The sequence below is a fragment of the Rhea americana genome, unplaced genomic scaffold, assembly GCF_003343005.1.
Source record: "Rhea americana isolate MKP2758 unplaced genomic scaffold, rheAme1 scaffold_1, whole genome shotgun sequence".
In the NCBI taxonomy this organism is placed as follows: domain Eukaryota; kingdom Metazoa; phylum Chordata; class Aves; order Rheiformes; family Rheidae; genus Rhea; species Rhea americana.
Genome location: NW_028185038.1, coordinates 6,311,711 through 6,338,744, shown reverse-complemented (window position 1 = coordinate 6,338,744; position 27,034 = coordinate 6,311,711). Strand labels below are relative to the sequence as shown.

The 27,034-nt window shown below is 41.0% G+C and overlaps 1 protein-coding gene across 1 annotated transcript in view; it reads left to right on the top strand.

Moving 5' to 3' along the window:
• Nucleotides 1-27,034, top strand: part of LHFPL3 (LHFPL tetraspan subfamily member 3) — a 274,888-nt gene that overhangs the window by 186,437 nt on the left and 61,417 nt on the right. The window contains exon 2 of the mRNA XM_085298297.1: nucleotides 3,733-3,969. Within this exon, the coding sequence (XP_085154423.1) occupies nucleotides 3,733-3,969 (237 nt within the window). The remainder of the gene's footprint in view (nucleotides 1-3,732; nucleotides 3,970-27,034) is intronic.

The following is a 27,034-nucleotide window of genomic DNA, read 5'->3' as shown; positions in this document are numbered from 1 at the left end:
ATAAATGAATCATTGCCTGTTTCATCTTATTGAGCGAGGCTGTGTCCTTAAAGACATTCAGTGCAAAATATTCCCTTAGCAAGTGAAGACTTTTGGTAAACTAATCTTACTTATGTTAACCATTAGAGGTGTGGTATGATTCTGCATCTGAAGGTGCTGACCAAGCAGTCGTCTAGTAGAAAGCATCTGAACTGTATGGGCAAAAGAGATAATTATAATATTCCCTCTTTGATGTCTGTCTTCACACAAATGGATGAAGTTGTACCAACATTTACCTGTCTGCCTTATTAATAAGAGTATTCCAACTGTAATCCACAGAATTATTCCAGGAAGTAGTAAGATCAGCAGGTATATCAAAGTCAGCAGGATCAGGATTAGGAAAGTTCAGTTAATTGGAAATCTGAGCAACTAGTTGGAAAGATGTGTACTGAATTCTTGAGGTAAAGGCACATATTTTTAATTACCTAGGTGGAAAAGAACAAAATTAAATAAATTTTTAGGAAATACTGAAGACATATGTCTGATGTGATATATAATTAAAAAAACACAGATGTCAATATTTTCTAACTACTCTTACAAAGCTAACACCAAAATCCCACTTCTSTGTATTGATTATTAACTGAGCATTGAGCATTTCTTTATTCTGAGGGTGCTTAACAGAAATAAACTGGCTTTGGAAGTTTGCTGCTATGTAGTAAACATTTGTCAAAGTTATCTGGGTAAAGGCTGACATATTCACGAACACCAGAAATATGCAAATTTAACATTATTTTAAAGAAGTCCGTCAGGACTGTGAGGGTGAAGCTTAAGCATCAAATGTGAAAAGTAATCTTTCTGGAAGTATGAGTAACTGTCACAGGAAAGAAAATTATTGAACAATTTGTCTCTAAAATATTTGGAGGAGTCTTTTGAAATTGTTTAAATAAGTTGAGGCAGGCAATAGGCAACACATAATTTGCCCAGCCGGCATGTTCTGAATACATCAGTCGATCTAATTGTCCTTGCTTCTAAGGCTAATTGTCCTTGAAAGTGTTGTATGCTATATTTTCACACAAATGAACTGCTTCGGAAGAATTTGTCAAATGTATTAGGTACAGGCTTTATTCTACGTCAGACTCATCCTTGCTCAAGGTTTTTTCTATAGAACTTTTGTAGCTATAAAAAGGAAAATACCATTCCAGAGCTCTGTTTTCACATCTTTTTTACAGTATTTCATCAGATTAAGTCAGTGCAGATGTGGTTTTGTTTTGTGGGCTCTAAAGGTGTGCAAAAAGGTGTTSTCAATTACATGGGCACGGAAAGACAAGAGCTTTCGCAGTTCCTAAACCCCCTGGCAACTGCCGGTTGCACAGGTTACTCTGTGTATAAATTATCAGTGCACAACAGTGAAGAGGTTCAAAAACCATTTAAATTATTTGAATTCATACAATGTAGTCTTTTCAAATAGCACATACACCTGTGCTAAGTTAGAGCACAGGGCACCAGTACGATATTAAGGTTTATAACAGATGATTTAGGATCCAATGTATCTCATCAGTCCTACCAAGAAAGAGGGGTTAATGCTGGAAATATGTTTGCTTCCAAGTTTGAAAAGACATGAAACAGACAATTATTGAAAGCATGTGGATKTTCTGAATCTCCTATATGCAGTAAGAACTGAGAAATGAACTATCCAATGTAATTCTTATTCTTAGATTTTTCYTATTTTACTTAATTTTTATGCCATGTGCCCCTTTACTGAAGATGGCCCTCTGCCTTTACGCTGCATAGCACTGCACTTACGCCGTTTGCTTCAGTGAAGCTAATGTATCTATCAGCACAAGCAAGGCCTGTAGAACGAAGCATATCAGTGCTGTATTCAAATGCAGTGCACTGATAGGAAATGTGCCTTGAGCACCCAACTACTCTGTTCCCCCTTCTGAACATCTCATCTCTCCACAATAGAATCAAAACTCAGTTTCAGGGGGAAAGGACCTTTGGAGAGCCTGTGGTCCAACCTGCTCACTCAGAGCAGGGCAGCTTACATGAGGTCTCCAGAGAAAGCCATTGTAAAAAGTGACCAGCAAGGTACCAAGTCATGCCATTGCTATGCTCCTTCAGCTGTACCTAGGGAAATTCCCTGTGGTCACGGGACTGTGGCACCAGGAAACCAGGTGCCACATGAGTTTTATGTTTAGAGCTACGCTCAGTCCAGCCCTATAAGTTTTCTCAGCTAGTGACTCAGTGAGGAGAGCCTATGCTAGTGAAGATTCAGAGTAGGGTTTGTCTTTTCTCTGCAGTGAAATAGTACCACCTCTGAGGTACATCTTTCTTGAGCAGAAGCTCTTGTGCTGCTCTTCTTTCACCATACCTCCCACCACAAGGCACATAGTCTCATTGGAAGAGAGGCAGATAATTTCCAAAGAAGCTGCTTTTCAATAACTACAAGACATTGGTCCATAGCTCACATCAAAATACACCTCCTCTCTAAGCTGGTAGGACACACAGGTAGAGGCCATGACGAAACTTCAGAGAAGGGCAAAGCTGGAAGTCTCTTAGCACGTGCCCAAGTGCCATGTCCTGCCCAAGGTGTGGATGGGCTGGGCACCAATGGGGCTGCATGTGCTCTGGCCTAGTCCACCAATGCTGCCCCATCTGGGGATGCGAGGAGACCCAGCTGGGGCAGCCACCTTGGCCAGCGGCTGCTCTTCAGCAGTGGGAGGTCAATGCCGCCCCAGGTGACAGAGCACATCTCTTCTGAAAAATGATGCAGAGTAACTCCATTTTGTCTGCTCGGCCAGCGTCACAGTGGCCTGAGCCCTGTCTGCTGCCCCACAACAGGAGTGATGTTCTTGGGAACCAAGGGTTAAAGCAAATTGCTGCTCCTAAGAAATTAAGTTTAGCCTTTTACTGGAGGGGCTTTGTCACCCAGCCTGGCACCCATGGTGAATGAGCACCTGAACACCCCTCCTTTTCCTTTGCCCTCAGCACAGCTACCCCAACCATAGGAGGTGTTTCAGTGTTGAATGCTGGCTAGGTCCATGAAAATTGAATCTTCTTTTTTGTTGGTGTTAACAGGATAAACACTTCTGCGTATTTGAGATATCATGTGTTGATTCCTAAAGTAAACCAGATCAGAAGCTGGCAGCAATATTGACAGCTTATTTTTCCTTGCAGAACAATGTCATTACTTGTGTTTTTGAAGAGTGCAAACCTTATGCATAAAACATATTTCAATTAAAGTGGTACTGACAACTTGCAAGAAAAAAAAAATTGCTATTACCTATATGTGTTACAAGCACTTAAATTCTACCAGGAAGGATAGTTAGATTTTTTCCCCCTATTTTTCTCCAGTTTATCAGCACTGACCATTTGACAGTAATCAAATGTTTCCTCTGAATAGTCAATTTATTAATCATTTTTCTTCTTTAGTTTTGTGTAAGTCTTTCATATTACAGTGAGGAAATCTATCTCACTGAGAAAATTTGATTGTACTGGTACAAAAATTGGCCAGAGATTCAGGATATATCTTTTTTTAAAAGAAAATGAGGTGCCAAGTTGATGTTGCTTCCTAGATTTTTTATATTGAATATTTGATCACAGCATGTAATTGTGTGAGTTGTTTTTAAGTCATCTGGCTTTGAAGTTCAGGATGAAAAAGTGTGTTGCTTTAATGATAAATCTGTAGGTTCTGACAAAAAAAGAAAGTTGGTCTCATTATCCCATTGTTCTCCTTTTCTTTTTTTCTCCAAGCTGCCTGTCTCGTCCTGGGTTGTATGATTTTTCCTGATGGCTGGGATTCAGATGAGGTAAAACGGATGTGTGGTGAAAAGACAGACAAGTACACGCTGGGGGCTTGCTCAGTCCGCTGGGCGTATATCCTGGCTATTATTGGAATCTTGGATGCCCTGATCCTCTCRTTTCTGGCATTTGTGCTTGGCAACAGACAAGACAGCTTGCTAGCAGAGGAACTCAAGTTGGAAAACAAAGGTAGGACTGCTTTAGAAACACTATTATGGGGTGGTCTCAATGGCAAATGCTTAAAAACAATGATCTGTTTCATTTTATTTTATATGTACGAGCATGCTGACTTGCTTTCTAATTTGCGGGGGAAGAGGAAAGTGCAAGAGGGACAGAGGAAGCTACACTTTTCAATCTCCAAAATTTAAGAAAGTTTGGAATTACCACATTAACTACACTATGAAAGAACTAGCATGACCGATCCTGAATGTTTCTTTAAATTGTAGCTAGGATGTTCTTGTGTTATCCCCTYGTACATTATTTCATTAGCATTTAATTTTCACTATCTTCATCTTATTCCATACCCCATACGAGATTTGTTTGGTTGGTTCCTTTAGGATTTTGCRTTGTAATACGAATGGCTGTAATATAAGATTCTACGATACACATTAGCACAATTGCCAGCAAGGAGGAAGTGCTTGGCTTGAGAGACCAGTAACGAGCTATGTAAGAGGACAGACTTTATAGTGAGCCACCAGTGGACTGAAAACAAGAACTAGAGGCGGAGACAAAGAAATTCGGTCTCTTGTTTTATTGTGTTGCTTTGAGCTAATTAGTTAGTTCACATGAATCTGGGACAGATTAATAACTGAATATTCATACCATGATTTGGGAATAAAACACTAATCTAGACAAAGAACATAAAAATGTAAGAAATGCCCTACTGGCTCAGACTAGCGGTTTATCAGCCAGTTGTGAGAGGAGAGAAGCTAGTTGGGGAACGTGTGCAAGCCTGGCCAATTTGTGCAGTCCCTTCCCCTGGTTCTYCCCCAGCATTCACAACTCTTGTATTTGCTGTGATAGACATCATAGAGGGTATATCCTTGCTTGGATTTTTTAATGGACCTGTTGTCCCTGAATCTGTCTAATGCCTTCTGAACCAGCTGATACAGTCAGCTTGCACAATGTCCCGTGGCAGYGAGGTCCTGAGGCTCACTATTGACTGTTTCTTACTTTCTTTCATCTGTATTAAACTGATCTCCTACCAATTTCACCAGGAGACACAGGTCTTGTAGTGCAGGATTCTGCATTTGGCTCATTCACCACCTTTATTGGGGCAGGTTTAGCTCAGATGGTTAGAGCGTGGTGCTGCTAAAGCTAAGGTTGCGAGTTCAGTCCCTGCATGGACTATGCTGAGGGTTGGACTAGATGATCTCCAGAGGTCCCTTCCAACCTTACCATTTTATGATTCTATGATAAGTTGATTTTAGGAAGTCCAAAACTATTTGGCAGCCTATGCTGTATAATAGCTGGTCTCAGTCCTGCTCTACAAGGGCCGTTATTCATAAATCTGAAAACRCCAGCACACTGTTACCTGCTTGATGAATTGCAGACAGTCAGTATACTAAAGCTAAAAATAAATGGACCTGAAGATTGAACTTCACACACAGTTGTAAACTTGGTTGGAACCTATTCATGTTGTGAATTAAGGAAAGTGTATGTTGCTTGCAATTGCCTGTGTACATCTATTCAGTGGGAAATTAAGGGCAACATTTTCCAGGACTGTCACTGTGGCCCTTTCCTATGAAGGTAAGATTCATCTACATTTGAAAATTAGAATACCTATTAGAAAAGCAGTCACAGCTATGCCACAAGGGCTTGCTGCATTAGTATCGTGTGCCATCCAGGTCYCATGAACCCTACAGCTAGTTATATCTTACATCAAAGGCCCTCATCCACTTTGGCACCTTGTGGCACAAATATCTTCTGAAGGCTTGTCACTTCTCATTTTCTTTGGAATAACCCCAGAAATGTGGCACAATATCAGGTTCAAAGTAAACCAGAATTCAACAGAAAGGGACCTCCGTCCACAGTCAAGTCTATTATCAACTACTTTTTAAATAGTCCTTCAGATAAAAGGGAAAAAACACAACTTGCCTTCTGAAAAAAGGATGTCTTCTCCTCCCTCTTCACAGAAATCATCTACCTTACAAAGACAGGGCAAATCTAAACYCTCCTGCCACTTTCTGGTATTTCCCCACCAGTTTGGGTTGCTGCTGTGGCTGCCAGAGGCATCACAGGAGAGCCAAGGAGTGRGGGTTGAGAGGCACCTGGCCACTGTTTGGAGATGCAGAAGATATCGGTGCSAGCAGGCAGAGCAGCTCTGCATTTCCCAGTGGGCAGGTCCTGCCTGGCAGCATTGCTTCTGCCAACATCCCCACAGGCACACCAGTCCTGCCAGCATGCATGGGGCTATGGGCTGACACCTCTGTGCCAGGAGAAGGCCAATGCCACCCCCTCGGTTTCTGTGGACTCCCAAAATCCCTGGCCAGAGATCAATCCATCTTCTGGCCTTTTGCAAGCCAAGAAAGCCTGCCTGCGCAGCGGGCCATTTGCCTGAGCAAATCCTACTGTGATCCCAAAGCACAAGCAATTAATCCCACCAGTGATCTCTGCACAAGGCGAGCTGTGGTTCCTTGTCCCCCACGCTGGCAGAACAGGCTGCGCGGTGCAGCCCTGGTAGCCCAGGCTGTGTGTCCTATCCAAAAAGCTGCACAGGAATGTGTAGGCAGCACACAGGCATTTTTGCAGCCAGCAGTTGTTTGGTTATGGATGCTGCCCRTGGTGTTTAGGAGGAGGAAGTGATCTGATTGGTTGAAAGAATTTGGGGTTCATATCCCTGGGGTTGCTATGCAGGTTTTGCAGTCTTGGTAGTCACTGGCTCCAGGCTCAGGCTGCCAGTTTGTGGCCTGTGCTTAGAGAAGGTGCTGATTACTTATGCCATAGGGAGGAAGCTAACAGAAGATTGGGGCTAGGCTTGTTCCTTAGTTAGCTCCAAGCACCCTCTTGTCGCTGCCCCGCCACGCACTGCATGTGTCAGAGGGCTTTCACTCTTACCCCTTTGCCTACATCTCTTTAGCCCCTTTCAGATAAAGTGACTCTGGAGAAAAAAATCACCAGCATTCACCTCCTAGTCCACATGCAAAGTACCTGTGCATCTCTCGGAAACAGCTGGGGCGCCAAATATGAAATGTGCAAATATCACTAAATATCACTCCCAAATACACTGAAAATAAGRCTAAGAATGTAAACACACATACAGGTCTTACCAGATACTGTTCTCAGTATGAAATCAAAGCCGTCACAATACGGGGATGGGTTAGAAGCAGCGTTGGTTACTACACAACCTCCAGTTCCTGCTTTCCCCTCCTCACCTACAGATGCAAGGCTTATGCTGGCTCAGGCTTCTGGATTAGCTGGGCTGGGTTAGGAGCATCCCTTTTTGAGRAGTCCTTGAGCTGCTGCTGTCCTCCAAGGGGTAGAAGACTTGGATGGATGGTCAGAGGAGCCCTTGTGAGGGGCTGCCCATTGCCTGGGAACCCTGGGACACCTTTGTTGGTAATGATGTCCTGTAGTCGCAGGCCTGGATACCCTGTGAGAGGGTGATAAGCAAGTTATTGACTTAACAAACATTCGTGGAGGTCTATTGTGGCTTTTGGGAAGGGCATCTGGGGGGCAACCTGCACTCATGGCATAGCTGCTCTAGAGAGCAAGCTGAAGAACTGCATGTGCTGGAGGTCCTTCCCCTCTCTGCTACCCTTGGGCATTTCAGGTTGGCTCCCTGACCAGGCAGTACCCCGAGTCCAGCAGTGTGGTTCTGAATCTACACCATGCAGCTAATGGGCAAATTTGGCCTACAGGCTGTCACTGATGACACTCAGGGGACAGCACAGATAGAAATATTCTGAGCAGTTTGTCATCCTTTCCCTTGAGGAACTGTGCACCATGGCTAGACAGGCTGGATCAGCAGAGGGACTTTATGAGAGAGGAACCTCCTCGTGCCCCATCTGCTCTTCCCTTGCTGCAAAGGGTATGCCCCATGTATGTAAATAGTGTTATGCAGTTGCTCAGCAGAGGGGAAGAGACTGTAAATTAAGTATAAGAGTAATAATAGTCTTCATTTATGTGGAAAAATCTTCAAAAAAAAAAAAAGAATTGCTATAGTCCATGCTTGACAGCTGCACAGCTGCTTGTAATCAGGTGATAACTCTGACCTGAGGAGTCCTTGCAGATCAGCTTCTGTGGTCTSCATAATGTGCATCTGTGGTGACGGTGCTGAGAGCCTGTGCGAGCACCTCCTGCCACATCTGTTTCTGAACACAGTGACAGGTAAACACTTGAAAGTATACAAAATGCAACCAGATGGTAGGAAGTGAGAAAATGTCAGAAGAACAAGCTGAATTTTCCACCTGTTCTGTGCCTTTGAATACTATGGTTCTGTATATTTACATAGGTTAATGAATGCTTATAGATAAGGAACTTTTTAAATTATTCTTAGGAGAAGACAGACTTATTTTTGCCATACAAGAAAGTTCCACTTTTTACTACTGGATAAAAATAGTCTTTACTCATTTTTTATTTGCTTAGGTTAGAGAGAAAACTACCATGGTAGTGTCACATCTGAGAAGTATAAGACAAGCTGAGCAGACTTTTTTCAAGGTATAGTCTACTTAATGCAATTTYCTAATCATGCAAATTTTGCTAAACAGTCTGTTCCATTTTCATTTTTAAAACTGCCTTTTAAAGGAAAGAGACATTTCTAAAAAGACTTGCACATTATATTTATGCTATTAGCAAAAAGAGGGGAGAGAACAGTATTGCCTAGTTGGCTTTAATTCGTAGAAACTAATAGTAATGACAAAAAGGCCTGCATGCTATTAAACTAATGGCATTTAGGGTGATAACAAAAATTGTCAGAATTCATCGTAGCCTTAAGCTTCATCAACACCATTTTGAATGAGCCGCCAACATCAGGCCTAAACCTTAATATGCAACAACATAATTTAACATTTTGAACCATAATGCCTTAATGATAGAAAATTAACGTTCTGGCCAAAGGGTGAAGGGATTAAATGAGATGTTTCCAAAAGAAATTGAGAGTTCAAGGCAATTGCTTTTGTGGTAGAAGGTGGTAATACAGTCTATATTACGAGTTGTAAATATATGAGCATTCAGAAGAAACTCTCCTAGTAATATCAGCCAGACCAGGTACGTGATGCACTTTCTTTGTCGACAGCTGTATCTTTTCTAATGGATGAAACAGCTTCACAAAGCATACATGTTTAACATTTGACTCATCTTTTGGGACCAGATGGTCACAGATAAGCGATTTACACTAGAAGTTTCTTGGAGTTGCAAGCCTGGGGATGAAATAGATAAAAGGATGAGAGAGTTGAAGGATTCRTCTACCTGCAATGATTGCAACTTACACAGACTCAAACTACACTAAATTTGCTCCCCATAGCCAGACTGCAGAGAACTCAGTGCAGGATGCCCAGCTGAGCGCTTTTTCAGTTTGTTGGCGTTTGTACCCTCATTATTCTCCCTGACCTGGGTTGTTTAAGGTACATGAGCTGCAGTCACTGCAGAATAAACATGCTTGAAGGCAGAACTAAGGAGAAGTTGCTTCTCAGTGACAAAGCAGTCAAAGGAAAAAAGATTCTCGAATGGAGATTTGTGCACCATTGGCAAGAGAATCATCCTCTGTAAACAAGAATATGTTACCCACATGATTTCTGCTGCCATTCTCTATACAGGAAAATTATGATTTAACCCTTTTTTAAAGTTTTGTACTCCCTCACACCTCCTGATACACAACGAGTGAGTATATGCACCTTTTCCTTTTAGTTAGCATATRCTTTCCTAACAAAAATGAAAGGTAGTGTTGCTGTTATGTTGTTCCCTTTCTTTGATATCTCTCTTTACATCTGCTTGTCTCCTTCCACTCTTCCTTTCAAAAAGGTTCAAGAGTGATCCGCAGGTCTTCACTTCGGCCTCTTGCTGCTTCTCTGTGGCTCCGTATTCAAAGCACTTCAGGTGACTTTGAACTCAGAACCAGCTTGCCAGTTGAATTTCCATTTAAGAAGGAAAATGTCCACAACTCATGGGGGAGTTTTCTGGCATTAACTGCTACAGACAAGCTGCCACGTGTGCTTGCCAGATTGCAGCTGGCCAGAGAAAGCTGGAACTACGTCAAAACGTTAGTGGTGGCTCAAAGGAGAAATATTTAGATACCCTGCTTTCCAAAGGTAAAATCAGGCTGTTCTTTGAAGCTCCTAGCTGTAAGTTCCAGGTTGGGAATTCCTGGCCCTAATTTATAGCCTCAAAACATGATTCTCTGCCTTGTCAGCCAAAAACAAAGTTTTGTCACGACTGTGAAGAGCTCACATGTTCTCTTTCAGCTGCAACCAAAAAATGGCTCATCTATCATATCATCACTGCAATTAGATYCAGTTGTCAATTTCTTTGCTTAATTGCAATGATTTTTCATCACGTATCACCCCCCACAATGAGCTACAAGGAGCTCTGACTACAAGGACAGTAGACAAGTGGTACAAGATCTATTTCATATAAAAGTTCTTATGAAAATGTTAGATACAAATAATAACATAACTCTTAACCTGCAAACAGAAGCCAAATAAACAGATTTTTAATAACTTTTGGAGTTTGGGGCCAAAATTTTCATCTTTAGCAAGACAGAAATTTGCCTGTGTTTTCAACTGTATAAATGAGATAATATAAAGAAGAGAAAATATAAAGCGAAAACAGGGATTTCATTGTGACAAACATCAGAGGAAACTTATCTCTCCATGAGGAGGATTCTCATAGCACTGCTGTAGGATCTATGTTCCCAAGATACAGACTTGTATCTAAGATCTATATAAAAAAATCACCGGATCCGAATCCAGTACTCTTTGCAGTGTCTTAGTGTCATACACTCCTTGGCCCACTGTGTATTGAATTTGTCTTACAAAGCAGAAGATCTCCAACTAGAGGATTTTTTAGGCCACCTGCTCCACAACAAGCTATAGCATGTCATATAGGACACTGTTGTTGAAGATCGGAGCTTGAGGATTGAATCTCCTCAAACCAGGGCAGGCAGAATATCAAAGTATTTTGGATGTTTCAGTAGAAACTTAGGAAAAGAAAATGGGAAGACCTGAAGTCGTTTCACCCAGCTCCTTCACTGTGGACTTCAGATCCTTCCATTTGGAAGTATCTATTTTTGCGCTTATGAGTATGTTAGAAGCAGAGAAAAAACTACTTAGATTTTTCTACCTGTGTTACAGGACAGTAAGACAAAAGCCCTGGAGCAGTATTTAAAATACTTGAGTTCAGTTCCTGGTTGTTACTGGCCTTGGATATATCATCTGATTTCTCCACTTCTCTGTCTTTCAGTCAAAGGAAAATGAGACTAACTTTGTGCATAAAGTATGTTGACATTCAGCACTGGAAGGTAGAGTTGAAAAGCTAGGCGGTGGTGGTATAATTATTGAAAGCATATATCCTGAAACTAAATCTATAATAAAGTATTTTAGAAGGAAACTACTTTATCATTGCATTAGATGATGATATTCTTAAGGGGMGGCAAATGAGGCATCAAAACTAGAAGTCTAAAGTTGATTAAAATACCCTGCTAAATAAAGGTCAGTCTTGCACTAGTGCTGACTGATATATCAGCTGATCCAACACTTCTTTTCCAACTCTACTTTCTATAATGAGAAAGCAAAATCAGTCCTAAGCATATGCATTAATTACTTAACTGAAGAAATTGGATGCCATGAATAGTCATAGTTCCCTACTGATTAATGAAGGAAAAACATCGTGAACTGCTTTCTATCTCATAGAAACCTACATCCCACTTGCTGTTAATAGCACTGTTAAAGAAATTATTTTTCCATCTTAGTGCTCCCGTGACATTAGGGACAATGAGGAACTTAATATCCAATGTTTTTAGTGAGTTGAGGCCAAAGAGAATAGCTGAAGCAATAGTGCTTGGTTTACAGTCATTTTTTTCTATGGCCTCAAACTCTGTGTTCAGAATCCACTTAAAATTTCTAATACATATGTATTTTTCACACCAGCATCAATGAAATTCAACACAAAGGGCAGAATGCAAAACCTTATTTCAAATTAATGGAGCTATGTCAGCACAAAAAATAGCTGCACTTGYTCTACTATGCCCAAAGGAATATACATTAGTTTTGAAGATGCATATTTTAAATTCTGAATTCTTTAAAGAATAACAGTGATTGATATTAATTTACTATGTACATGTAGGAATAGAAGAAAAGTGCAGGTACATTGAAAAAAAAAAAAGAAATATCTGGTATAGAGTCTGTTACAAATTTTTTGCATCCAAGTTACAGAGTAGGTTTTGGAATTTCCACCAGTTTGTTTTGCCCAAGATCTTTTTTATGGCAAAAAGAACAAACTATATATGCAAAGCCAAGAATTTGGCCTCATTAAAGTCTTAACAGTCTAATTAAAGAATTATTAGTCCAGTTACACTGATACTAACATTTATGGGTTCAGATTACATGCAGCTAAGGTGATATRTACACAAACTGTCCAGTATCTACCCCTTTCTCTGGTGTTATGGAATGATGATTTCTACTGCCCTTCTGGGTCCTGTGGCCAAAGATTTCAGCCTTACTGGCCGGGGAGGGTGTATGGGGTGCCACCAGCATCCCGAACCACCTCCGTTTTGTGGGAGGAATAAGATATTCATGCAGGTAGTTGCTTCCTCTTCCATCCAGAAACCACTTGGGGGTCATTTATAAGTTGCTAGTACAGTCTACACCTTGCCTTTTCTTCACTTGCTTGCCATTATACACCCAAATATATTATGCATGGTGTGTCTTGCAAATGTTGGGTGCTTGTTCTTTTTTCTCTTTGTTACCCCTAAAACTGAGTTTCCAGTCACTGGAATTGCAATCCTTTGATAACCAGTAATTGACCATTGGTGAGTTGTTTGTAGCCCTGGGATCTCTGGTATCATCGTGTGCCTTTGTAGACCTCTGCAATCATGCCCTGCCTTTGTTCCTCTATGCAACATTTTATTCCAAGGTCATAGATAGTTCATTCTACACAGAATAACTTTGTTACTAYTATTAATAGTAAAAGTAGGTATAAAAGTAGGTGTTACATTACAGAATTGTACAAGGCTAAGCTAAAATAAAACAAAGTAGGTAACAGTCACTGGGTGATTAGGCAAGTGCTGCTAGAGGCTAAAGCAAGTCTCCAGGCAGGCAAAGACAAGCTCAGAGAAAGCCTACCAGGTCTGGGGGCCTGTGTTGTTTGCTTAACACAAAGTCTATGGCCTGTTACAAGCAGCACAGTATTTACTGTGCTAGAAGGCAGCAAGTCTGACTGCGCCATCACTAGCAGTTGCATTTAAAATGATATTTTGAGGTCTGGACAAAAATCAGCAATATTTCACAATACATGGACATTCAAAGGGTGTCAGCAGCCACATATTTCATGCCAGGCGGGGCTATTCACACACACATTTTCAGCAACCACATTTTCAGGAGGAGAAGCAGAGATGAGGATGCATTCACGAYGCAGCCATTCTTGCATATATGCTTTAGGGCAATGTATTAATGCAGACCAGACAATGAAAGCAAGTTTGTGTCAATAATCTAGACTGTGACTGGAAACTGCTGATCTKTGAGGACCTTTCTGCTGTCCAGAGTAGACCGCTGCATTAGATAGCTGCCTGGGCTGTCCRTACGTTCACACCAGTCCTAACTAACTACCTTCTCCTTGCATAGAGAAAGCTCACAGAGCTGGAATTGTCCTATGTACGTGGATCCCTAAAAATGTGTGCTCATGAAACATTGGTAATAAGTACCAAAATAATCAACTTCACTACTTTGGAAATCAGCAAACGCTCAATTTGAACRAGTAGTGAATGGACAAGTAGTCTACTATCTCTGCTTGCTGACCAGTGGCTTGCAAAAAGGACRAGACAAAATGATCATCTGGGAGGAGCAAAGTCAGCTAAAAGTACAGGCTGCATTGTTCTGAAATAATTCAAAAATTTGAAACAAATTCTAGTTGTTTTATAGGAAATCTGTCCCATGAGTTAAAATGTCATTAGTTTCATTATCTCATTTCCACTGTGAATTTGTTTTGATGCTTTTTCAGCAGTTTCATAAAACCAGGATCATTTTCTATCTGCAGACAAAACATCTGAATAAAAATGCAGGTAACCTCTCCCTGTATGGGCATAATGACAAAGGATGTTGTCATTAACTTTAGAATAAAGGACCTATCATGAATTCCAAATAAAAAAAAAAATAAAAAAAAAATAAAAAAAAAGGCCAAATGGCCTTATTTTCCAAGATTACACTCAAAGAGTCATGTAAGTCATAGCTGATGAGGTATGTGAAAAATCTGGTTTGTTCTGGTTTCTATCACAGATAATGTCTAAAACAGCTTACCACAGTAACAAGCAAAAGTTGATCCTTTTTGTGTTCGCAGTATAGTTTTATTCTATTTAACCAGTCATTTTTATATTGCTTTATTCTAGAATCTTGAAGCTATTACTGTTATTTTTGAACTGCATTCAGAGTTGGTAGGGACTTTATTCTGTGTCTCTAATCTTCTGTGTGAAACTCCTCCCGTGTGACAAGTGTGTCAGACCCCAGTTTGCCATTTCTACACACCTCTCCCTAGATTCCTGGGATGCCTGGCCCTGGGACAGGCCCAGATGAGGACAACCCCATATTTTAGCTCCTGGGCCCCTGGGGTGATCCTAGTAGCCCCAAGAGCTGCTGAGACTGAAAGTTAGGCTTTTTCTCTTGGCTGCCAGGGTCTTTGTCTATCCACTTTGCCTTATCTGTACAGTTTTACCTGATATCCTGCCTGGATGCAACCCGGTCTAACATGCTCTAGGTGACCCTGCTAAGCAGGGAGGTTGGACTAGATGATCTCCAGAGGTCCCTTCCAACCTTACTGAGTCTATGATTCTATGATATGACACCAGACTACAGCAGTGGAAGAGCAAATAGAAACGTGATAGTGGTGAGGAATATTGCAGTCAGTTATGCTATAGGTGGCTCCTAACTTCATCCATTGAAAAGAAACACAGTAGATAACAAGTGAAAATATAATCCAGAGACATTCTGGCTAGGTTTTGTATACTCCTTGCAGCTAGAGGGTTTTGTTTCTTAATTCATGTTTTTAAATGATACAAGTAACTGCTCACAGCATGTGGTCTATGTTATTATGCTTATCCGTTCAGGCATTTAGCATGCAAGCACTTCAGATGTTAGAAATTTTTTACGCTTCTACTTCAAAAATGTTTAGTATGAAATGTCCTCCATAAACATGATAAAATTGCAAACAGAGGCTTACTTGTAATGCTATTTGACTAAAGATATTTACAACACCATTAGACATTTGATGTTATGAAGCACCTTCACCTTAGTTTTGTGTATCTAAAAATACAGGGTCATAATGAGCTGCCATGAGGACGTCATTGCGTGAAGTCATTCATGCGCTTTCACCTTAAAGCACTTACAGTCTTTTTGGTGCCTTTGTTTGCTTTCCTTCCCCACTGTTTCAAAGGTTTCACAGGCTACCACTCCACATTGCACAGTCTGGGCAATAAAGACAGATCTTTGCAGAATGAATAGACCCTACTGACCCTGACCCTGAACACCCACCGTAAGATCTAATGACCTTACCGTAAGACCTTACTGCCACCGTAAAGTCTACTCATCTTGAAATATTGAGTAAATCCACCAGTATTGCTCCTGGAAATGAAGTTTAGAAGTAAATACTTTCTTGCTTCCTGAATACAGCAGCAATAGTTTATCTGTGTTCTTTACATATCTACCATATCAATATATGTTATGAAAGATATATACACACTAAATAAGAATTGAGAAAAAGAGCAGTTTTATGCAAATGCCTGCTAATTTGGGTGCATCTAGAATTTGTTCAGCGTACAATAGTTAAGTTATTAAATGCTTTCTTCCAAAAGAGTACACTCAGAAATGAAATTGGATTGGCATAGGTGAAATGGATTCATTTTATAGAAAATGTTTACTACTATTCCTTTCATTTTTAAGTAGTTTATTGAACCCAAATCCTCAAAGCTTTTCCACTGAGCATGTTGGACTTGATTATGCATTGGTTTTTTCATCCTGTGAAATCAATGAGAATTTTAGTGGGTAAAAGTAAATTGAGTCCATTATAGCAATTCATACACATTTTTGCATGAGTTTTGAGTTCTTACAGAGTTTCACAAAACATTTTTCAGGTGTTTTAATGTTTGATGTGTATCAAATAGTTTCACATTTCCTTTGAAGATCTGTTTTAACCTTGACAATAACAACTAGCTGACCACTTGCAATTAAAACTCTGATAAAGCAATAAAGATCAGGCATCATATACCTAAGGGAGACAAATATTGGTCTACTAGAGAACACTGCAGTGTATTAAGAATCTTTCAGTGCATTTCAGATGTTAGGGAGAAGAAAACAATGTCAAAGGGTTAATTGAAGGTTAAGTATAGAAATCATATTGGCAAAGTATAAAAATGTCATACTTAGTACAGCCACAAAAACACAGAACTGACTTACATCCTTRATGGAAATGCTGGATTTGGCAGCATAGAAAGAAGCAAAGCCAAGTGGTTATGGAGATTTCCTTGGGAAAATAAAAATTTGTAGTAGTTTCAAGGCTGCATTTCTGCACCCTTTCAGAATTAACCTGCAGCATCTAATTGTAGAATCTTGAATGATAGCTGAAAACCACCTGAGAATTAACTGGCACATGGCCTCAGCACTTCCAAGCAGAGATAGCAGCTATCTAAAGAGCAAAACTACCCTCCATTGTTCTGCCTCAGTTTTATGGGAATTCTCCCTACTGCTTTGTAGATGTTAATTCTTACTCCATATGGGCAAAGATGACGTTATTAACTACAATAAATCTTTCCAGTTAACTAAGGTAAGGTAACCAGGTAAGCCCTGCTGTCTTCCCAAAGAGGACTGACAAGCTCATCTACATAAATTTCTAAAAGGCCTCTGTGATATGATTATATGTTTGCAGTGATGCCAGAAAATCAGGAGTTTTATACACTGATCAGTCATTTAAACWCCAGCAAAAAACTGGCATCTGAGGCTGTGTCTGTTCCTCTATCAACCAGTTCACACAGATTACAGATAGTAAAGTTGTACTCAGAGACCAAATATAGAATAAAAAGCTCTAAAAATTGCCAAGTGCTGTAGATTGAACTTCACATTTAACAGTAATTTTGTGTGTAAGTTCCTGATTCCAAGATCACAAAGAATTGGCCAAGATGTCAAAGGACTGGCCAAGATGGCCTTCTTCCATAAGCCCATCTGAAGCTCTTTCATTGCTTTTCTGTGCTCTTCCATTGCTTTCCTTGCAGATAGTTAGAGATTTATGTGCTTACCCACTGTCAGTCTCATGAAACTTTTGTTGGGCAGGACAATATTGACAATTGCCCTCTGTACTGTGAAAACKGACTTTGAAAGAAGAGCCAGGAAACCTCTGGACAACCTGGAGCTAATGCAAGGACAAAGTCAAAAACCCAATGCTTGGGTTTCTGTGGTCCTTTTAGGATATCTGCTTTGGGAGGGACTAATTCTCTCTGTTTCTAGGCAAAGACTCAATCTGATTTAGTGAAGAAAAAATGAAGGTCCATGGTGCTGTTAGTTCCAGCAGGAGAACAGGTCTTAGTCCTGTTGGTTCTGCAGAAAGTGTTAGTGGCTTCTTCATATTCCTTCCCTTTCCACTCAATCCTTGTTTTATGTCTATAACTATAACCACACAGGCTTGTAACAGTGCCATCCTTTCAGCTGCTATGCTTATCTCTGCACAAGRTGCCTTCTTCAGTGTGGTCTTACAAGCTTTTAAGTGTGTACCTMTGTACATATATCTTTTAATAATACTGAGTCATGTAAGACCCTGCAAATCCAGAACAGCACCATATTCAACAGGCACATGGTTCACTTCATTGCAAAATGAATGCTAAATAATAGCAACAAATATCATCTCTATTTTCCCTGCCTTTAGAGGTATCAGCATTACGCAGAATTCTTCAGAGCACAGAAATCCCAGTGACAGGTATCAWGACAGGGAAATGGGGTCAGCATGGGGGGAGCTCTTGGCGGCCAGTGAGCTCAGTCCCCCACTAWGGCAGACAGCCACAGCCATCCTTTTTTAAACTTCTGGAGATTCATTTAATACCAGTTAGGTTAGCCCAGCATTATCTATCCCTGGTAAATCCACATTGTTTTGCCCCATTATTCTTCAGAATATTTGCTAGAGTTCTGCATAATGTTGAGATCACAATAATCATTATCTGTGTTTGTCCAGGTCTATAGTTAGGTTGTCTTCTGACATGAACTGAGGCTCTCATTGAAAAAAGTTGTGGAGAGAGAAAGTACAACTTCTTTCAGATCAGGTATTAATAATAATAATAATAATAATAATAATAACAATAACAATAACAATAACAGTAACAGTAATGTTCAATTTGCCCTTCCCATCATGTTTCCTGGACTGTACTTCATTCCCACTGTGGTTTCCTTTTCTTCCTTCCCTTCTCTGCCTCACTCCCCTCTCCTTTCTTAGCGTCTGTGTTTCATCCCTTTAAGCATATYAAAAAATAAAAAGGAAAGGGAATTTCTCTGTTTTTAATATATGCCTAGTATTACTTTCTAAATTGTAACAGTAGAAGCATTATAAATGATATTGTCATTCTTAGTCTGCTCGGGAAGAGGAGTTGAATGTTATCATATAATAAATATAAATGGGTTGTTAAAGTTATCACTCAAACCAAAGCCCTCTGCATTGACCAATTCAATTTTTTTAACAGGCAAAGAATGCAGCAATTCATCACCTGTCCAGTACAGTCAATGTTTTATACCTTTTTTCTAAGAGAGGAATTTGTGAATTGCTTAGCTTTGACAGTTTGAGGCACTTAGTACTTTCATTTCTACACCATCAGTTCAGGTATAGCCCATATTTGATGAAAACCGATTGAAAACTGAATCCAGAGGATGATGGCCAAAGCATGTAAAAAAACCTAGGTTCTGCCCAGCAGATAGCAGACAGATGCCAATAACAAAAATACATATACCTTAACCCTATACTTGCAAACATGCTCACTAGGAAGTCTCAGACATGAATGGAGAATATACGTAACTTGGGATACTTTCATCATTGGACTCCTAGCCTGAGATTACCTATTTCCAGAACTGCTGAATACCTACAAGTTACAAGGAATTGGCCTAAACATGTCACTCAGCTCTCTGAAAATCAGGTTGTCAGTATCAAATATCAGTCACCTAAAAAGTGAAGCTCCTAGAGGTCTCTTTTGAAGAATGTCAGCTGCTGCCTCCTGGTAATACTTGTAGATCAGGCGCGTGATGGAGATGGGTGCTGTATGCATGCACCATGACAGAGCTGATGTGTTTTGGCAGGAGTATGCGGTACAGCCAAAAGTTAACTTAAGAAGACTTGAACCTGCCTGGGGAAGTACAGCCATTTCTTTGCATTCCCACTCCCCAGTATCTGGATCCTGCWGAATTAGTAAAGCGATTTAACCCAGTATCTGACACACCTTTCTCTGTGTTTCCAAGGAATTCAGTCTGCAGTGATTAKGCTTTTGCTTTGTCTGCCATTTTCTAGTGACAGATTTGATACCAATCCCAAAGAACATATTGAGGTRTTTAAGATAAAAATAGTCCTCCTTCTGTGCTTCACTCTCCCATTTGTATAATCTGATGCCAATTCTAAATTTATATTCTCATATAAAGAAAGAATTTATCCCATACAGCAATAAGGAGCTGGCTCTCCCATCCTTCCAGGACAACATTAGTAATATTGCCTTTAAAAATACAACAGGCAAAACAACATTGGCGCTATAGGGACAGTGGATGCACTTGCACACTGTACTACACTTCTGAATAACATAAGTAAAGGAACTATGGTTTCCTATTCAGATTTGCAACATATCCAAGTGCTGGAGTTAAATTTACATTCTTTCAGAGCTGGTAACAAGCGTGCAATTTATGACCTTTGTGTTTTTCTGTCCTTAAAGAAATAGAAGAATGCTTTCAAAGTCTTAATCTGAAGATAATGAACACATTTCAGAATTCTGATTTTATTTTCAACAATGTCTCATTGACTCCATATAGCACTATGTATACCAGCTAGCCTCAGACCAAAATAGACTCAATTTGGAAAGGTTTTCTGATAAACTGTAAATTTAGCRAAGAACATCATTTCAAGAAATAAAATCTTTGGGTGGTGGTTGAATTTAATGCTTAGTTTTAGTTATAAAAATGCTTTTATATTGGCACATTTCACTTTGRTATTTTAAAGCACAAAAATCTGATTTTCCTCTCCAGATAATTTCCTTATGAAATTACATTGCTTATCCACCCTAGTCCCCTCCCCTAATAATTTTCAATCCATTGTTCAATTTCAGCAAAGTCTGACAAAAGGCTAACAGTCTTCTTAAAAACATCAAACTCCTAGGGAGGCTCTGAAGATGAATGGCCAGACGAAAGAGAGAGTGTTTACTAGTGATGCTGCTAAAGGGAAGCCAGAAGACGTGGTGCTTACAGCACTTGGCGGACTAGTCAGCACAAATCTCAGATTTCAGATGTGCTGTGCTGCCTGTTTCTTGCCTGGCTGACATGCTAGATAAACTCAGGTACATTCATGGAAGGCATTGAAAGTATTTCTGTATGGATATAATGCATACATGTGTACAGGGATGTAGGGAAAGTGGGAAGAAGCCAAGGGACCTGTGGGAGAGAGGCCATGAGGGACATTTGGAAAACGTGGGGTATGGAGAAGCTCAGGGGATGTGAGGGAACCTGAGGACATTAGAAAAACAGGTATCATAAATGGAAGGTATTTGAGTTTAAGAGGAAACAGGGTGTTGCCGTGGAGGTGTCATGGGGACCTGGTGAAGGACATGGGTCGCTGTGCGCTGGCAGTGTAGAAGGCGCATTCACTGAACGCCAGGCTTCGTTAGTCCCACTGCTCRTACAGCAACGGGCTCATTTAAAACTCACAGTAGAAAGATTATCCAGGTACCTAAGTAACTCACAAAATTTCATCAGATATTTTGATTTAGCTTAAATATTTAACAGAACAATAGGAATTAGTAGGAAGATCATTTTTCAAAAGAGACTATAAACATTCTGTTTTACTTCAGTCTCAAACTATTTTTCCAGTGCTTGCTTCAGCCATCAAAATGAAAAATTAACTCTTGTATTTAAAAATATTTGCAATAGGGATATGACCAGGAGCTTTCACTAAGTGGGAGCTGTGGGGGCACACAGCTGTGGGGGCAGCTCACAAACCAAGCCAGGCAACCTGCACTGCTTATTGGAGTTCTGGCCAGGAAGACCTCAGTCTGCACGTCACAGACTTTGTTTCCTTGTTCAGCTGGAGATAAACGATGTAGAACCGACTTACCAACCCCTCAGATGATGATCTTCTTCAGAGATGCTATCATTTCAATAGCTGCCATAAGAGAGATTTCTGAAGGCAAGTGCCTACAAAATAATCAGTTCTCAACTGCAGATTACAATTTGAATGTGCCAAAAGCTACCAAGACTTATGCTCCCAAGTTCATGACAAGAAGTCTACCATACTGATTGAAGACATTTTTGTCTTCATACTGATTGAATATTTTGTCTGATTTTGTCATGACTGATTTTGTTTACCTGGTATCATACTGATGATAGCATGTTTACCACAGTTAAACAAACTAAATGGGCCATGGCCCATGCCTAGAGAGCTTCTGCTATCTTCCAGAAGATATCTATTAACTTTTGCTAATAAGTAGTAGGTGAAATGTAGGATACTTAGAGATCTATTTATCGTCATTCACTGTTGGTCTCTCTGCTGCTACCAAGTTGAAGCATGCATGTGGTGCAAGTAGTGCCCACAGTATAACCAGTCTGTGGAGGAGCAGAGAATTGTATTCGCAAATACTGTCAATGAACACTGTACAGCAATTTCCTTTTAAGAGGAAAAGATAGAGGAGCTGGTCTAGGAGATTCGGCATTTCGAAGATGCAGCAGTTCTCCTGACGGAGGAAAATGTGGGGTGAAAGCAAGTGCTGTTAGCGTTCATCCAAGTAGGCCTCTTGCTGGATGCCAGGGATATGTTGCATCTCGCAGTTCTGAAAAGGCATCAGTCGCCTCTTACACTGAAATTGTGCCCAACACCTCTCACACACATTGCATGGCGTGAATGGGTCACTGCCCTCTGAATGCATGTCCAGGACAAACCCATGTCATCAAGTTTCTGCTGCTGAAACAAGCTACAACAGTCTAGACTTCTGAATGGAAACCCTGTGTTCTGACCAAGCTTTCGATTGCTTCTTTACTTTAGGAATTGGGTCCTACTCAGAAATGCTGGATCCTGCCAGCATCAGCATCTGGTCCAGTGTAGGTTTTTGCACCAGTACAATTCCACTGTCATCAGTCTCACAGCAGTGTAAGCAAGATCAGAATCAAGCCCTGCAATCTTTGTTCTAAATAACATGCTTAAAAACAGTGTGAAGATAGTTTTCTTCTCCTGAGACAAAAAACTTTGTTATGCTCTGTTCAGCTGACTAAACAAGAATGATCTTAAATTTGAATTGTAACTCCCAGTTCAAAGCATCTGAAAAAAAAAACAATGGGAGGAAGGCACTGTTGCTTGTACCCAGTGGAAAAGAAAGTTTTAATTCAATTACATTACATGCTATGATAGTTTTAGGAATGTGTTTTAGTTTAGGAATGTGTTTAGTTTTAGGAACCTCAGTCTGTGGTAGCATATTCTTGCATACATGTGCCTTCCCTGAGCTTAGGGAGGGAAGGAAATCACTGCAGTGTCTTTAGAGGTGGTGCTGCCACCTTTAGGATGGGGTTTAGAAACTTTGTCACTTGAGAGACCACGTGTTTTCCAGAACTGGAAGCAGCAAGTACCACTGCATCAGCATGGCTCTGTACCAGATCTGAGCCCGGAGACACCATGCTTCAGCACAGCTCTGAGCTGACGAGGCTGTATTGGTCTGAGGACTCAGCTAATCTGTGCAGCACCTTGTGCCAAGTGCAAGTACTTTGAACTGTTTTGGTCTCTGCATTTCAATTTCTGGATGTTATTTCCCTCCTCATGATGTTGCTGAGACTGTTTGCATCTGGAAAGGAGCATTTGGTCTTTGTGTGCACCACATAATGGAGCGTGGCGCACAGATCCCCTCAGCTTATAACAGCCCCTACACATGTAGTGTAGAAAGACTGGCTCAGGTCTTCAAAGCCATGTAGCTGCGTTATTGCAGTGCTGTCTGAGCTAATAAACTCTGCTGATGTGCAGGATTTATTGTCTTGTGCAGAGGACTCACGCTCTGTCACAGCTACATCACTCACTTTCAGAAGCAGGCAGCTGAGCAGGACCCGCCGAACTGTATTACTCTACATAATGAAGAAACACCATGTGTCTCCCAGCAGCATTGCCTGTCTCTGGTCTGCTCCATCAAGGGCCGTGTCCAGCCCTTGCAACCAAAAGCAATACATTGTTTCATGCAGGAAAGGGAGAAAATGTTCGGTGCTGGAGTAAGTGCTGCAATTGCCTGAGTTCGGAGTGAACACAGAGCAACGCAGTGCTTTTTCCTTATCACTCAAAACAGGACAAGGCTGAAATCTGTCTTGGTCTTGAGGCCACTGCAGAGGACTAGAGAGTCAAGAGATTGTTTCCGAGTTCTGTATGACTTTGGACAAAGCACATAACTGCTCTGTGCCTCAGTTTCCCCATCAGCCCAGCAGAGACTCCAGCGCTATTTGCTTGTTCCAAGCATTTTCTGCAAGATTTTTCCATTAATACTTCTGAAGTGGTTGGAGTTCATCAGGAGAGAGATATGATAAAAATGCATATTACTGTAAGAAGCAATTTGCTAAAAATAACTCTCATGAAACATCTGTCAAACTAAGGAACTTGAAAAGAAGCTGTTTTACTCAAATAACATAAAGAAGAGCCAAGYGGGGATCTGTATAAATCTCATGCTGCACATCCGCGGCCAGCTCAGAGGTATGAGGCCAAGTGGTATCAGAGGCACCACTCTCTTCCCGGAGTGGCTGTAAATCCCAGCCCAACCTTTGTTTTCCTGGCAAATTCACAGGGTAAGATGTGCCTATATATAGCGAGGAGAGCAGGATGTGCCGGTGTCAGAGGGGACGAGGCTTGCACCTGTTCATCACACTGATGAGCTGCTTCACTCCCTGTTCCTGTCCCACCCCTGCTGCTAGGCAGGATCCACCTGGGGCTGCGCCACAGTGCTCTCATTAATGCCAGACCACTCTCCGCCGCGCTCGGTTCTGCTTGATGCTTTTGCACTTATGCAAGCAGCAACCCCTGAATCTCTGCTGCACAGGGAAAAACCTCTGCGTCTCACTGATTGGAGAGTTTGTCACTGCCTGYGTGTCAAGTGATTGCCATGAGAAACTTTAGCTGCTGTAGCAACTCCTTTGACTGAGCTGCTTGAGCCCTGCAATAACRTGTTCACCAAGATATGTACAGATAAAAGGCACGCTGTCGCTTTGATATCTCAGATGATCTTGGCTTGCTGCGCACATCCATATCAGTGATCTGCTAGCACRCAGCAACTTTCAAGGAAGAGAAAGCCCAGCAAAACAGTTACAAGGATCCGTTTGTATGGATGTTTTCTTTGTTTGGCTTCACTTGGTTACTTAGAAAGCTTTGGTTTATCTACTTTCTCCAGAAGTTTCAGATAGTTGATCAGGAAGAAGAAAATCATGCCACAAGAAATTAGGAACCATCCTTACAGAGAAAATGTGAACAGCAAGTGGTAGAAGATGGAGCTGATTGGAATAACATGAGCAGAATGAGCAGGTWGAGTTGCAAACAGCAAATATACAGAGAAATCAAACCCTCTTACCAGAGAAATCATCACCAGAAAATAGGGAGCTAAATTCAATGAATAAAACATTCACTCTGAAAAGTGTTCCCCACTCTCTTAACTGAATATGAAGTGGTTTCCATGCTACTTTCCAGCAAGTGTTTGGTCAAAGACAAAGAGAGGTCAGTTTGTCAGGCAGAGAAATAAGTGAGCTTCTCCACGAGCGGCAGCCTTTTCTGCCCCTAGATCAATTAGAGTTGGAGTCTGAAATGTGCTCCGGTGCAAAAACACCTACCGTTCCCATGGTAYTGCCCATATCATTTTGTCCAGAGGCATGAAAAGTCAGTTCTGTCTTCAGCACATAGGTCTTTCGGTTATTATTAGACTGTCACAGTAAAGGAGATGAATTGACAGATTTAAGGCATGTTCTAAACAAAATACTGCCCAATCTGTCAAAAGGTGTTCACAGCCTTTGATAGTTATGATTCTCCATTGGCAGATGGATACGCATTTTTCACTAATGGAATTCCATCAGAATGTATTTCCCTGGATTTCATTATAAGCTGTCTACATGACTAACATTTTAGCAGCACTTGAAAACTCAAGCTTTGAGAGTCTGGAAGAGTATAATAATATGTATCATTCAATCCATATTTTCTTAAGTAAAAAAAAAATGGCATGAATTGGGTTGAAACCAATCATTGTCAAAGCCTACAAATAAGTCTTTTCATCTGAACCACTATTAATTTCACTTTGGGAAATAGAGACAGCTTTTTCCTAGAATAGTAGCATCACAGAAGTAGAATTTGGGTTCTACTAAGTGAATTTAAATGAGGATATTAAACTGTAAGGCTATTTCTCTTTTGTATACACACTTTTAGCCTCCATTAGTACAATGCCTGAGTGCTTAATCTGTTTTGGCATAGTAGGGTGCTTTGGATGCTCTCCTGGATGCTCTCACTAATGCTCTGTATCGTATAGGTGCTAACCTAACTGATCATTGCTACCAAACAAAGAAGGTCCAGGTCCCTTCCCCACTTCATCCCTCTGCTCCTGGGTGAAGACTCCAGCCATCTACCTTGTGCCAGCAATGCTGTTTGTTGGCGCTTTTTGCAAGCCTCAGGGAGCACACAAAGTGAACTGGTCTCTACTCTATCAGTGACCAAATCCACTCATGGAAAAGTCCAGCAAGTTCCCAAGGCAACCGGACTGCCGTTGCACGACACCAGGCTCTGCAGCTGCAGGAGGGGTAGAGGTAGGGAGAATCCAGCCTCTTTCCTCCTGGTAGCAGCAGGTTTGGAAAGAGCAGCACATCCTGAAGGGATTATTGCATATTGCAAGGGAGGTATTATCCAGCCACAGTGTTTCCTTTTGAGGAATCATTAGGAGGGTTTTCATCCAGCCCTGGAGTTTTCCTGCTYTCCCTTCCTCAAAGGCCAGGGGGAAGCGTCCTCAGCCCGGCGAGTGCTTTCTCAGTGCTACACGAGGATGGGTTTCTTGGCCAAGGACCAGACACAGACGTGTTTGTGGACACTCCCAATCCTTGGAAGTCCCTCTCACAGTCAYCCCACTGCCTGGGGAACTCATATCTCTGCTGTAGAGACAGGTGACCCATCTTTTCTGACTCTCCAAGCACAGGGGTAGGGCTGGAGGAGCTCCAGATTTGATGAGTCTTTTATCAGTGGGCTGTGGTGGTTTCCTCCAGGCACAAGTATGCAAATCCAAGTTAGTGTTTCACAGATTAGTCAAATAAGAATTAGGATAAAGAAGGATTTTAAGATGTCTTAGACCTGTTGGAATTTCTTCTGCATGTAGGTATGATACTTTAGAAAATAAGAGGGCTTACCAGCCTGTTTTTGCTGTTGCTCACATGTCAGTCATTCACATGGTACAAAGCTAAAATAAAATATCTCATCAGATGCTACTTTTTACCTGTACTTTGTGCTGATGTACATGGCCACATTGACTGTACACTAACAGCAAATATGGTCCTTAAAAGCAAGCATTAGATTTTCATTCAAGTAACTGCACAAGATCCTTTCAGTATTTGCACCTGTTAGTATTAAAAGCTGTATTCACTGTAGTTAACTGCAATGCYGATGTGTCTTTGGAAGATTGAAAGTGTGAATGAAACTGGGTCATGCTTCTGCAAAATCTACATAAGGCGTAATTAGCATGTCCATCAACTATCAAAGACATGATATATTTTGCACACTGTTCATTAATTCTGTACAAAACTTGTCACAGGTACAATGCAGTTTCCACAGCTGGGGGTGAAAGCTGCCTTATATGCAAACCTGCAACATCTGTGTGGTTTGGGGATTTACCATCTTTTTTCTTCTTTTT